Source organism: Pseudochaenichthys georgianus, chromosome 24 (genome assembly GCF_902827115.2).
Source record: "Pseudochaenichthys georgianus chromosome 24, fPseGeo1.2, whole genome shotgun sequence".
In the NCBI taxonomy this organism is placed as follows: domain Eukaryota; kingdom Metazoa; phylum Chordata; class Actinopteri; order Perciformes; family Channichthyidae; genus Pseudochaenichthys; species Pseudochaenichthys georgianus.
Window position 1 is genome coordinate 2,800,681 of NC_047526.1, and position 12,682 is coordinate 2,813,362.

At 42.4% G+C, this 12,682-nt stretch overlaps 1 protein-coding gene across 1 annotated transcript; it reads right to left on the reverse strand.

Annotated features, from left to right (window-relative positions):
• Positions 1-5,247: 5,247 nt before the first annotated feature.
• limd1a (LIM domains containing 1a) lies at positions 5,248-9,712 on the reverse strand. The gene is made up of 2 exons (XM_071201963.1): positions 9,630-9,712; positions 5,248-8,613 (listed from the first exon to the last, which is right to left on the reverse strand). Exon 2 carries the CDS (start codon positions 6,685-6,687, stop codon positions 6,232-6,234), a length of 456 nt encoding a protein of 151 aa, XP_071058064.1. The 5' UTR covers positions 6,688-8,613; positions 9,630-9,712; the 3' UTR covers positions 5,248-6,231.
• Positions 9,713-12,682: the final 2,970 nt, after the last annotated feature.

Genomic DNA, 12,682 nt, shown 5'->3' on the forward strand with positions numbered 1-12,682 from the left:
CACATGACCTGGAAGGTATTGAAGAAATAAGCTAATTTTCCCATCAAAATATTAATATAAAAATATTTAAAGTATTAAAATGCAATATAAAGAGGTGTGTCCTATGCAGCCAGTGTAGTTCTTTGACCCAACATTGATTTTGAGTGATTAGGTCACATGACCTGGAAGGTATTGAAGAAATAAGCAAATTTTTCCATCAAAATAATAATATAAAATATTTAGAGTGTTAAAATGCAATAAAAGAGTGTTGACTTTATTTGATCATTTCAGAAAAAACTAACGTTCATATTTCTCTTTTTGATTATAATACTGATGAACGTTCAAAACAAAGCACTTTGGCAAGTTGCCACCTACGTTTTAAAAAGCTTAATAAGCACCGTAACTTTCATGATATAATTTCTCGGTCATAATCGGCTGTTTCCGGGAACGGCCGACTGTTGAGTGACGGCAAATTCTGCGGCTGCAAGGCATTGTGGGGCAGCATTTTCACTTCTCCTTTCGGTGAGGGAGGTCCAGTGGTTCCTAAGCTAAAGGAGGTTATAAAGTAAGTTTGAAAACTCCTTTCCTTTCATCTAGAATTCGAATGGCACTTATCATGGCTGCCACTGAGGAACTTCCGGGTCATTTCACTCGGTTAGAAAGGTTCCTAAGCTAAATGGACTATTCGACTGCAGCCCAGAGATGTAGTTCATTGAGTGTTTCACACAAAAAAATGTGTTACTTCACAGTTTTACGACACATTTTCTTGACTTGCAAAATTATCTTTTAAATTGACAAACATCATATGTGTAATTCGTGGCACAATTCAAACGGGATCGAAAGATAATCTTTCTCTCTCCATTGACTTCAATACATAATTTTTCCGAAATAAGATGCCATGGAGGTCCACCGGAAGGGGAGGGACTTCGCCACTCTATAGTGAACCCGGAAATAGTACCCCAAAGTGTTATGTTAGAAATATAGTACGGGTCCCCAGCACATAGAAACTGCCGGATACTAACTTTGCACAAATAGCAAAATATGTGTTAATTGGCATTAATAAGCATTATAGCGTGGACAACAGTGTGGACGTGGCATGATTTGGACCATTTTGGAGTCCATTTCTAACATTTTCAGTATACAAAAATGGCAGTTTTAAACAGAAAATAACAATATTTGTACTCTGTGGACTGATTTTGATTAATTTTGGGAATATTTAGTGGAATCATTTGGATTGGACAGATTGCTTATCTATTTGAAAAATAATCGTCCACAGTAGACAATCTTGTACTCTCAATATCTAATGGTCGCATGCAGAGCCGGCCCTAGACTTTTGGGGGCCCTAAGCGAGCTTTGGCTTGGGGGCCCCACTCACTCTAGCGCGTTCTCACTACACACAACACAGAACCACCTTTTGTCTTATGATGTTAGCATAAGCACACATATTGTATAAATAAGCATGTAAACACCGTGGACCTAACCTCGTCTAGGGGGGTCCGGGGGCATGCTCCCCCGGGAAGATTTATTTTTAAATATTGAAGTTAAAAGCATCAATCTGGTGCACGTTGAGAGCAAAATTAAGAGATCTATGGATACATCTTTCAACACCCATATGAAACAGAACTGTAAACAGATTTTTCTTTATGGATATTTTACAAATCACTTAAACTGTATTCTTGTTTTGTCATATAGTATTTCATAACTGTTTTTCATTTATTCTCTCTGGCTGTCCATCTCATAATGTTCACATAGAAACTAGCTGTCAATAGGAATATCATTCAGAAGAATTATAATTTCTTGCAAAAATCTGTCATAAAAAGAGGTTGCACATTTAAATGCAGGTGTTGTTATGGCAACGTCAGTGGCCAAACAACCACATTTACTGCTGCAAATACGTTCAAACCTGCTGTTGACATGTAAAGCAGTGGCAACTATGCCACCATTTCAGCTGACTTTTTCTCAGAAATACTGTCACATAACATCCATATATTTCAGTGCTAGGTTGATGCTTAGCTAAGCTAACTATGAAACACTTTAACCGACAGGACTCCGGATCAACTGTGTACTGTAAGGTAGCTTCTAGCTTCATATCCTATAATTCAAGAGACCACATGTCCTCTTTTATAAGGTCACATTGTTATGTTGTCTTACATAATACACTTCAATAGAAAACATATTATTATTTATCTTTTATTTTATTTCTTTGCATTGTATTTGATATTGAGGTAATCCAAAAGTAACGGAAAGTAATCAGGATACATTACTTTTATATTTTGATACTCAGATTATGTTACTGATTGCATTTTCTAGTTAACTATTAATTGTAATGGATGGATTACATTTTTAAAGTAACCCTCCCAACCCAATTCAGATCAGCAGTGTGGTGTGCACAAATTGGTGACTAGCCGGCTACCAGAATAATATAGTTAGCGTCTTTTGATTGTTAATGTTGTTTTTTTAGCTTGTAACCACGGTTGTCTTTTCAGCGTTTTTTATGTGCAGTGCTTTTTGTAAACGTGTTGTTGAGTTGGTGAAGAAACATGTTTGCACATTTGGGTTTTAATATTTTCTCATGGATTAATATCTCATGGATACATAACATGGATCAACTATTGCTTCTAAAAGCTGGGATACAGAAGCATGTGAATGCGTCGTCCTGTTAATGATCCATGCTGGTGTTTCTTCCTCATGAGGCCATTTACGTGAGGACAGTAAAACAACACTGTTGCATTTCCCCCCCCCCCCCCCCCTGTGTCATGTAGGTGTCCGGTCTGGTGTGTTTGTGGGATAAATTTTGTGCAGCTCTGTGTTAATTATCCTGCTTCCAGAGCGTCACCTGACGGCTCTTTCCACTCAGGGACTCCACTTCCTGTCACTTTCTCTGCTGAGAGCATTTCGCCTCCATGCAATGATATTCCCCAAGCAAGCTTTGGTTGCCGATGGCAGGAGTGGAGAGGACAGCAGGATGCAGCTGATAACAGAGCTGCTGTGTGTGTGTGTGTGTGTGTGTGTGTGTGTGTGTGTGTGTGTGTGTGTGTGTGTGTGTGTGTGTGTGTGTGTGTGTGTGTGTGTGTGTGTGTGTGTGTGTGTGTGTGTGTGTGTGTGTGTGTGTGTGTGTGTGTGTGTGTGTGTGTGTGTGTGTGTGTGTGTGTCTCAGGCTCACAGGTCTGTTTGTAGAGGAGACAGCATCTGTTGAACTGTGTTGCAGTTACGTTTTGTTAGTTTAAGGTTTTAATGGTTAGCACAATACATAATACAAAAACATCGCAGATAAAAAATTACAAACAGTGCAGGAAGAGGCAAAAAAAAAACATTGGGCTTATTTAAAGCCTATTTCTAATGTTAAAATCACAATTTTGCATAAAACACAAGATCAATATACCAACAATTGCAAAATTTCAAACTTTAAGAACAACATGTACTACTTAACATTTTAACAAAAATAACTCTATAAAACCCCGGCATCACACCACATCACACCGTGGCCAAATTATTTTTTAGGGTATTTTTAAAAGCAATGCAGTGAGGTACAGTTTTTGTTTTGGTTGGAAGGCCATCTTTGCTCCCCTGAAACGGAGGGCAGACTGAGCTCTCCGAGACACTTTGGGGGTGGAGGTTTGATGAGTGGCGTGTTTCATAAAAATGAACCTGTGAATTTCTTGTGAAGCATGTATTGAAGTGCATAGGAGTGACCCCCTTTTCCTGAATATATTTTGTAAATAAAAAAACACATTTCATAAACGTTGACGTCATAAACTGTAACGCAGCGTCCCACAGCGGCATGCGTTGAAGCTTGCAGGTGAGCTTGTCTTGAAACTTGACCAACAACCAATCACATGGATCTCCCGCCCCTGACACACAAGCACGCGGTTTGATTGGCTAGAGCTTGTACTGGCATATGATTTGATTGGCTGACGCTTCCGCCGAAGCTTCAAAAGTTGAACATTGCTCAACGTTTGAAGCGAGCAACGCTCCCACAATGCAGTTCGGCAAAGCATGACGTCACCCCATTCAAAGTGAATGGGCAGAAGCGTTGAAGCGTGTGGACGGGCCGTAAGAATCTGAAGCCTGTTATATAAAGGAGCAGAGGAGATATGGGACAATCCTTATCCTTCATCCGTTTCTGAAGGGACACCATTTGAGAATATAATGCTAACATGGTGCAATTCATTATTGATTTGTGTTCAACAAGGGAGAATCAGTTTCATCAGATATGTCATATTTTAACCCTAAAATCATGTAGGATGATTCTGGCTCCATCTGTCCAGCTGAATGAAAGTGTGTGAGCTGTGCTCCAAACTTTCACAATGACATCAGCAGACACACAGTGCATGCTCTGAGAATAAAGCACATTCACTTTTGAACACACACACACACACACACACACACACACACACACACACACACACACACACACACACACACACACACACACACACACACACACACACACACACACACACCACACACATACACACACACACACACACACGCACACACACACACACACACACACACACACGCACACACACACACACACACACACACACACACACACACACACACACACACACACACACACACTCTTGTTAACCTTGCAGTCACACACACACACACACACACACACACACACACACACACACACACACACACACACACACACACACACACACACACACACACACACACACACACACACACACACACACAGCCTCTTGAGTAGCTGCCACCTCCAGAAGCTAATGATATATTATAATAATTGAAAGAATAAGAAAAGCATCTCCAATAGAAATACCTGATCCTCTTCTTTGTACATTTTTAAGCAGTGTTTTACTATTATAAAATAATATAATAGATCTTGTTGTAGGTTTGGGGTTCTTACAACCCAACTCCTCACCGCGTGTTGTTTTGGCGAGTCCTGCTTGAAATCATAACAGGGAGGGAATTAGAAGACACCAGGATACCAGTTAAACAATAATCCGTTTTAATTAAACAAAGTAATAATGCAATACAATATAATATAATACATTACTATACAATTCAAAGAATCATATAAGCAACGTGTGGAGTACTCCCGCCCTTATTCACGCGCTGCGGACATCCTTTCGTCTTGTCAGCGCATGGAGAGAGACCAAAAAACCAGATACACATTTTCCTAATACTAACAGGAAAACAGGAAAAGGGTGGCGTTTCATTTGGGAGATACCAAAACGCTATCTCACAGGGAATCAGCGCGGGCAGCTTTGAAAGCCACAGGTGTTGGGAAGGCCTGCAGGATGCACCTCATTAAAATCAGGGGAAATGTCCCTCCCAATTTGCAAAGCCTATCGATGGTTTAACCCAGAAAAACATTCTAAGGGATAATCTTTACACTCAAAACAGAAATCTCCATTAATTCTGCATCTTCCTTCTTCACAAATAGCTTAAAACACCCTTTTGATAAACAGGTAAAAAGTCAAGGAAAAAGACTATTGCGCTAATCTACTTTTAAGAAAAAGGGAACATTGTTTCAGGAATCTATAAAAAACCTCTCTATATTTGAGAGGAAAAATGTACCTTTTGTTCCTTCAACTATTAACACACAGGAATGTATGAACCCACACATATACTTATTCAAGATATGTAGACTTCCCTGAAACCTGACCTGCTTGAGATCTTAAGCAGAATATACTCTTTCCCCACCAAGCACCCTGTCCTGCATATCTCCACCTCCCCCGCACATGGCAATAAAACCCAGTTTACTCTTAACAGCCCTTTGTCTATCGCCATTTTAGTCCTCACATTTATGAAAGGATAAAACAGATAAATCAATATAAAACACAAACACAGGTATTGTTTGAACAGTATTCACTTAACTGCTACTATTGATAATTACCAGAGAAACTCAAAGGGACCTCTTTTAATATCTGGAAATTGCAACAAGACTTTCTGCCATTTCAAATGTAACACACTTCTTCGGTACAATATCTCACATCAATTTCCACAATTCCCTCTTTCGCACTCTTAAAAAAGAGTGCAACTTACACCAGGCACTTGAACCGTAACTATTGTCACTCCTCTCCACTGTGTTCATCTCTCAACATTATATTTAGAGCCCTTTAAACATTTGGAAACAGCCCTTCATAGCAATTTCTTATGGCAAAAAACTGCATCCTTGTCTGCTGAGTCTCCATACTCGTCCTCTCCCTCCGAGACACAGGCCAACAGTGGCAGGAGGGGGAGAAGCAGCTTTTCCCTCAATGGTGGAACTGATTAGTCTGACACATAATGAGCGGATGCACGGCACACAACAACACCCACATGATAGTCTTTGTCCATGGATACAACTCGAATGGTTTCATCAGACCCCTCTGAGGGCAGGATGGGCTGGTTACACGCAGCACATTTAGGCGCCAGGACCCTGTGGTAGTCTTTCAGACAGTAGATTTTATTCTCAGTGTCCACAGTGAAGGGCACTCCGTCCAGGCTCTCGTTGCAGATGACGCAGCAGAAACAACCGGGGTGGTACGACTTCTCCAGGGCCTGCAGGATCATGTCCATGATCAGATGTCCACATGCGTTGCACTTGTCTGCAGACTGCTGGAACCCAGAGTACAGAAAGTCCTCTTCACAGAAAACCCTTCCTCCGACATAGTAGAACGCCTTCCCTCTCAGCCTTCGACTACAGGCGCTGCAGGTGAAGCAGCTGTCATGGTAGAGGCTGCCCATAGCTTGGCAGGCCTGGCTGGCTCCATACACCGTCTTGTTGTACTTAACACACACTCCTGTTTCAGCGGAGAGTGGAGTCCCCTGTGCCGTCCTGGCTTGCCGTGTCTTTGTCCCCTCTGATCCGCTGACGGCGGCTTCTGGGCTGCCTGCTAGAGAGATGTCTTCCTTCTCCTCCGGCTCGCTGATGGCGGCTTCCGAGTCGATGCTGAATAGATGTCCTCCCGATCTTCCTTCTCCGGTCCGATAATGATGCCTCCCGGGACGACTGCTGGATGGATGTCCTCCCGATCCTCCTTCCCCGATCCGATGATGATGCCTCCTGGGACGACTGCTGGATGGATGTCCTCGAGGTCCTTCTCCTCCAGTCCGCTGATGACAGCATCCGAGTCGACCTCCATGACGAGAGCCAGATCCGTCCTGATGTCGTCTAGGGTCCTCGCAGGTGTTTTCCCGACCGCACACTGGCTCCCGTGGTACGAGCTGTCCCCCTTTCCTTGTAGGCGGACGGCATGGGATGTCCGCTGGGTCACTCGGTTGGGGCCGGAGAGCCTGGGGTTGATCCACTTTGTCCTGCTGACAGTCAGCCTCCTGCGTCTCGGGTCCCCCTTTTGGCGTCAGCAACCTGTGTGGAGAAATCTGATACAAATCCCTCAAGCCTACGCTCCGGGCTCTGGGGCCCTCGGCTGTTTGACCCACCAGTGCGTGGCCACTTAGAGCCTGTTGGTGGGGTGTCTTAAAACAACAGACGTCTGTGCACAGGTTTTCTAAATTAATTGTGCAGCTTCAGAATCTTAATACTTGGACTGTGCCAACTAAATAAGAACCCCAACATCTTTAGGTAAACTAAATAACATATTTCAATAGCTCTGAATTTCTGACAAGCATCTGTGTTTATTTTTAAATGAAATCCTTGAGATCCCATTAAAAATCTAAATATGATTTGAACTGCTAATGTTTCTGGTAAAGAAACACACTAATGTTATGGATTCAAAAACAACCAAAATCACAATACTAACAAAGTGAATGGCTTCCTGGTGATACTGCTTCTACCCGTCAGTGCTTAGATATTATCCCGCTGAAAAAATGAATACAGAATTCCAACAAACTGTCCTCAAATGTCTTTCTATTATAAATGTAGATGAAATGTATATCCCCATAATGACCTAAACAATAAAGTCTATGGCTCTTACTTCTTTACCAGGCTAGTTACATGATGGTGTTTAAATTACATTTTGTCTCATTACATTACTATGTTTTAGCTTAACTGTAAATATGTTCTTTCTACATTTCAAACCTCAGTTACTTTAATACCTGTTGAAACATTACTCACCGGTCAGCTTCTTCAGTATTCCATTCTGGACTTACATCTCTCTGGTAGCCCCTTGGCCACTGAATCTCTATCTGTGTTACCTGCTATAACTCAATCAATATTAGAGACATGTCAACATTCATCAAACAGTGTCTTATCCCCAGATATGGAGCAGGTCCATTCTAAAACTGTCAATCAATGGTCAGATTGAACAATCGAGTTTGGGCAGCCGGTTCCTTTCAGTCTCTAAATGAAAAATGTACATTGTGAAGTTTACAATCTTAATTCTATTTTTTTTTTTTAATACATTGAATTTCTACCTTGAGTTATGTGAAATGTTTGCAGTCTGACCTGCCCATGTCTTATTGCTTGTGTAATGAATATGATTGTAGGTCACATCTAATGTTAATTGGAAAACCTTTCAGAGCAGTCTACTTTAATATCAGCCCATGAGACGCTACAAAGAGAAGCTAATCTGTGTGGGCCGACACATGAAAGCAGAGTAAATGAAGCGGCTGGCAGCTCGGCTTCATGTGGGAAACGCTGACCGTGCAGAAAGGTCAGCAGGTCATCCTTCAGTCAGAATTCAGACCCCACCCTCCTCTGCAGTCGGTGAGCTGCAGACAGCGAGATACAGACGGTGAGATACAGACGGTGAGATACAGACGGTGAGGTACAGACAGTGAGGTACAGACGGTGAGATACAGAAGGTGAGGTACAGACGGTGAGGTACAGACGGTGAGGTACAGACGGTGAGATACAGACCGTGAGATACAGACGGTGAGGTACAGACGTGAGATACAGACGGTGAGATACAGACGGTGAGGTACAGATGTGAGATACAGACGGTGAGATACATACGGGGAGATACAGACGGTGAGATACAGACGGGGAGATACAGACGGTGAGATACAGACGGTGAGATACAGGCGGCGAGGTACAGACGGCGAGGTACAGACGTGAGATTCAGACGCTGAGATTCAGACGCTGAGATACAGACGGTGAGCTACAGACGGTGAGATACAGACGGTGAGATACATACGCTGAGGTACAGACGGTGAGGTACGAGGTACAGACGGTGAGATACAGACGTGAGGTACAGACGGTGAGATACAGATGTGAGGTACAGACGGTGAGATACAGACGGTGAGAGACAGACGTGAGATACAGACGTGAGATACAGACGTGAGATACAGACGTGAGATACAGACGGTGAGGTACAGACGTGAGGTACAGACGTGAGGTACAGACGGTGAGATACAGACGGTGAGATACAGACGTGAGATACAGACGCTGAGGTACAGACGGTGAGGTACGAGGTACAGGCGGTGAGATACAGACGGTGAGATACAGACGGTGAGATACAGACGTGATACAGACGGTAAGATACAGACGGTGAGGTACAGACGGTGAGGTACAGACGGTGAAGTACAGACGGTGAGATACAGATGGTGAGATACAGATGGTGAGATACAGACGGTGATATACAGACGTGATACAGACGGTAAGATACAGACGGTGAGGTACAGACGGTGAGGTACGAGGTACAGACGGTGAGATACAGACGTGAGTTACAGACGGTGAGATACAGACGTGAGATACAGACGTGAGATACAGACGGTGAGATACAGACCTGAGATACAGTGTTGACTTTGAATCGCTGGGCAGATTTGTGATTCTAAAGGATGGGGTTTTGATCAGCTTCCTCTCTGGGATTCATTATGCAGCCAGCAGTGAGTAATGAGCGTGCCCAGAGCTTTGAAGCTCACTTTAATCATAGCACTGCAGACTATTACCAAGCAACAGCAACATGCAGATGTCTCAGAAGGATGCGTGGTGACGCTGCATGGAGTGATGCTCACCTAAGGAGATGAGATAAAGTCAAAGAGCCACTTGTGGTTATCCAACTGTGTAGCACTCTGGCATTATAATTATTCCTTTGGGTATCAGTCAGTTTCACGTTCCATGATTGTTGTTCATTTGTTGGCAACGGGAAATAACCCCCCCCCAAAGCCAGAAACCAGAGATCATCACAGCATTCCAGCATTACATTAGCTGATGCTTGTGGAACCGGTCTGGTTTGACGCCACATGTGATCTCTGCATTGTGTTGTGTGATTGAATGCAAACGACTTCTTTCTTGCCAACCAGGATTTATTATCTGTGCAAAACAGCATATAATTAAAGCAGGAAATGGCTTCATCAGCTTTTTAACTTAAAGGGGACCTATCATGCAAAATGCACTTTTGTACGTCTTTTATACATGAATATGTGTCCCCGGTGTGTCAGGGAACTCACCAAGTGTCAGAAAACACAACCCTCTCTATTTTCCTCTATACCCAAATCTCTAAAAACGGGGCTGCAACGGATCTGATACAGACTGATCCAGATTTGAAATATCTCTGGCGTCAGAAACAAGGAGCTCAGCCTATATGAACAACTCTCCACCTATCAGGGTAATGGGGGGTTACCGTGGCATGGTAACATCATGGTAACATGACGCTCGTGCCTCGCCCCCCTCCTTTGCAGGGGGGCGTGGTCAGCTGCAGCTCATTTGCCACAGAATCAGCCCTTGCAAAAACAGGGCTGGAATACAGCAAATAGAGCGAAATGAGGCATAGCTAAAATGCATGATCTGTTTTATATAGGTATGGCCCTACAATATATTATTCAAATATAGCATGATAGGTCCACTTTAACACTTCTCCTCAGTGGGGCCTGAAGCTAACTCAGGAAAGTATACACAGAGTTCTAAATAATACAATTAACAGATATACATTTATCCATGGTGGCAACCCGGCTTTTCTTTGTAAATTAATATATAAAAATATAACCATTAATTTACACTTGCAAAACAAACAATACAATTTACAGTTACAAAACACAAAAAGAATTCCCACATACCTGTGCAAAACAGCCTATAATTAAAGCAGGAAATGGCTTCATCAGCTTTCTAACTTAACACCTTCAGTGGAAGAAAACACCCACATGCTAGGTTAGCATAGCTACACTTTAGAAAGCTCACAAACACTGTTTGAAGCACTGCACATTATATAAACTACAGTTACACAAAAAAATATAGACATTAACTGCAAACAAGTTTGGCTTGTGTGAAGTGTAACATTAAACAATCTATTAACATATCAAATACAACATTTATGACACCACTCGTTCCACTTACTTCTCCTCAGTGGGGCCTGACACTGACTGAGGAAAGTAGCGCGAGTCTGCAGAAATGTGCCGGTGCCCGAAAAAAAAAAGCTTAACCTTTCTGTTGCTCGAAAAAAAAAAGCTTAACCTTTCTGTTGGTCGCTTGTTAGCAGACACTTCACGCGATGGCAGAGCGAACGGGTACAGGCAGGGCCCATAATGATAGCCCTATAGTTTAAATCTACTACCCACACATGAACATATGGAAATGGGTTACTATTTAAAAAAATTAATGTATTTATAAATGTATTTAGGAACCTATCCATGTGATTTTTAGTGGGGGTCGACCTCAAATCCTCTATGGGGGTCCAGGGGCATGCCCCCCCGGTAAGATTTTATTTTGGAGTTAAATGCATCAATCTGGTGCATTTTGAGGGGAAAATAAAGAGACTAGATCTATGGAAACACCTATATTAAACAGAACTGTATACATTTCAATAATCATAAAATCATGGCCATAACCAATAACATACCATTTCCAATATGAAAAAAACACTGAAACTTGTTTATTAATTTATTTTTGGTTCATTTATAGTTGTGAGTGTGTCTGTGCTCCTGAATCAGCCTCTCCTGTCTCCCTCCTCTCCCCCTGCTCCTCTTTGAGGCAGCAGCAAAGACTAGTTTTCTCTCAACAAGTTTTAAAAGTGTATCTTGCCTTTTTTCACCTTAATATGTGTTTACATAACTGGTGACCACACCGTTTGAGACCCACTGAGAACTTAGACTAAGTTAACTATATAAACACTCACAGAGTCCTTTACCTCACCTGAGCTGAGGTTATCCCGAGCTTGAATGACACACAGAGACCAATCAAGGGCTTTGATTTATGATCTGTATGACAGTGGCCATGTCGGCAGGCCACATCATGTGGACAGCCAGTCACCCTGTGTGAGGCAGGCCACTTAACAGGCCAGAAGGAGGCAAGATCAGTGCAAGGGAGCGAGGGATCAAGTTAATCGATCGCAGATGGCATCGTGGTCACAGACGAATACAAAAAAAAACTATAAAAAAAACTAAATGGGTCGCGAAATATACTTGGGCGGCCGTTAATATACCTGGGCGGCCCGCCCAAGTATAGTCTATGTGTGGGAAACCCTGATATATATATATAATGATATATTACTCTGGTAGTCTGCTAGTCACCAATTTGTGCACACCACGCTGCTGATCTGAATCAAACATGCAAGGCTAAATCTCTCCCATGTTTCCTCTAAAGGAGTTTCCTTGAAACGTCAACACTATCCAAGCAATATAGTTTTCTTTCAAAAATGACAATTTGAAAACATAATAAATAAAATGTACCGTCCAATTCAATAATTTGCTTTGCCAACGTTACAAAAAAACACCAGAACTGCTAAAGGCTAATCTTAGCTAATGCAGTCTAGCTAGCATGACTGAGACTGTTTACTGTTTACTTCTCTCATCTGTCCCGTACAATAGGGCTACATTTTAGAATTTTCTATCATCCCAAACTTTC

Bases quoted from the DNA above. Each gene is read 5' to 3' on its own strand.
- limd1a (XM_071201963.1), bottom strand. From the start codon at position 6,687: ATGGGCAGCCTCTACCATGACAGCTGCTTCACCTGCAGCGCCTGTAGT.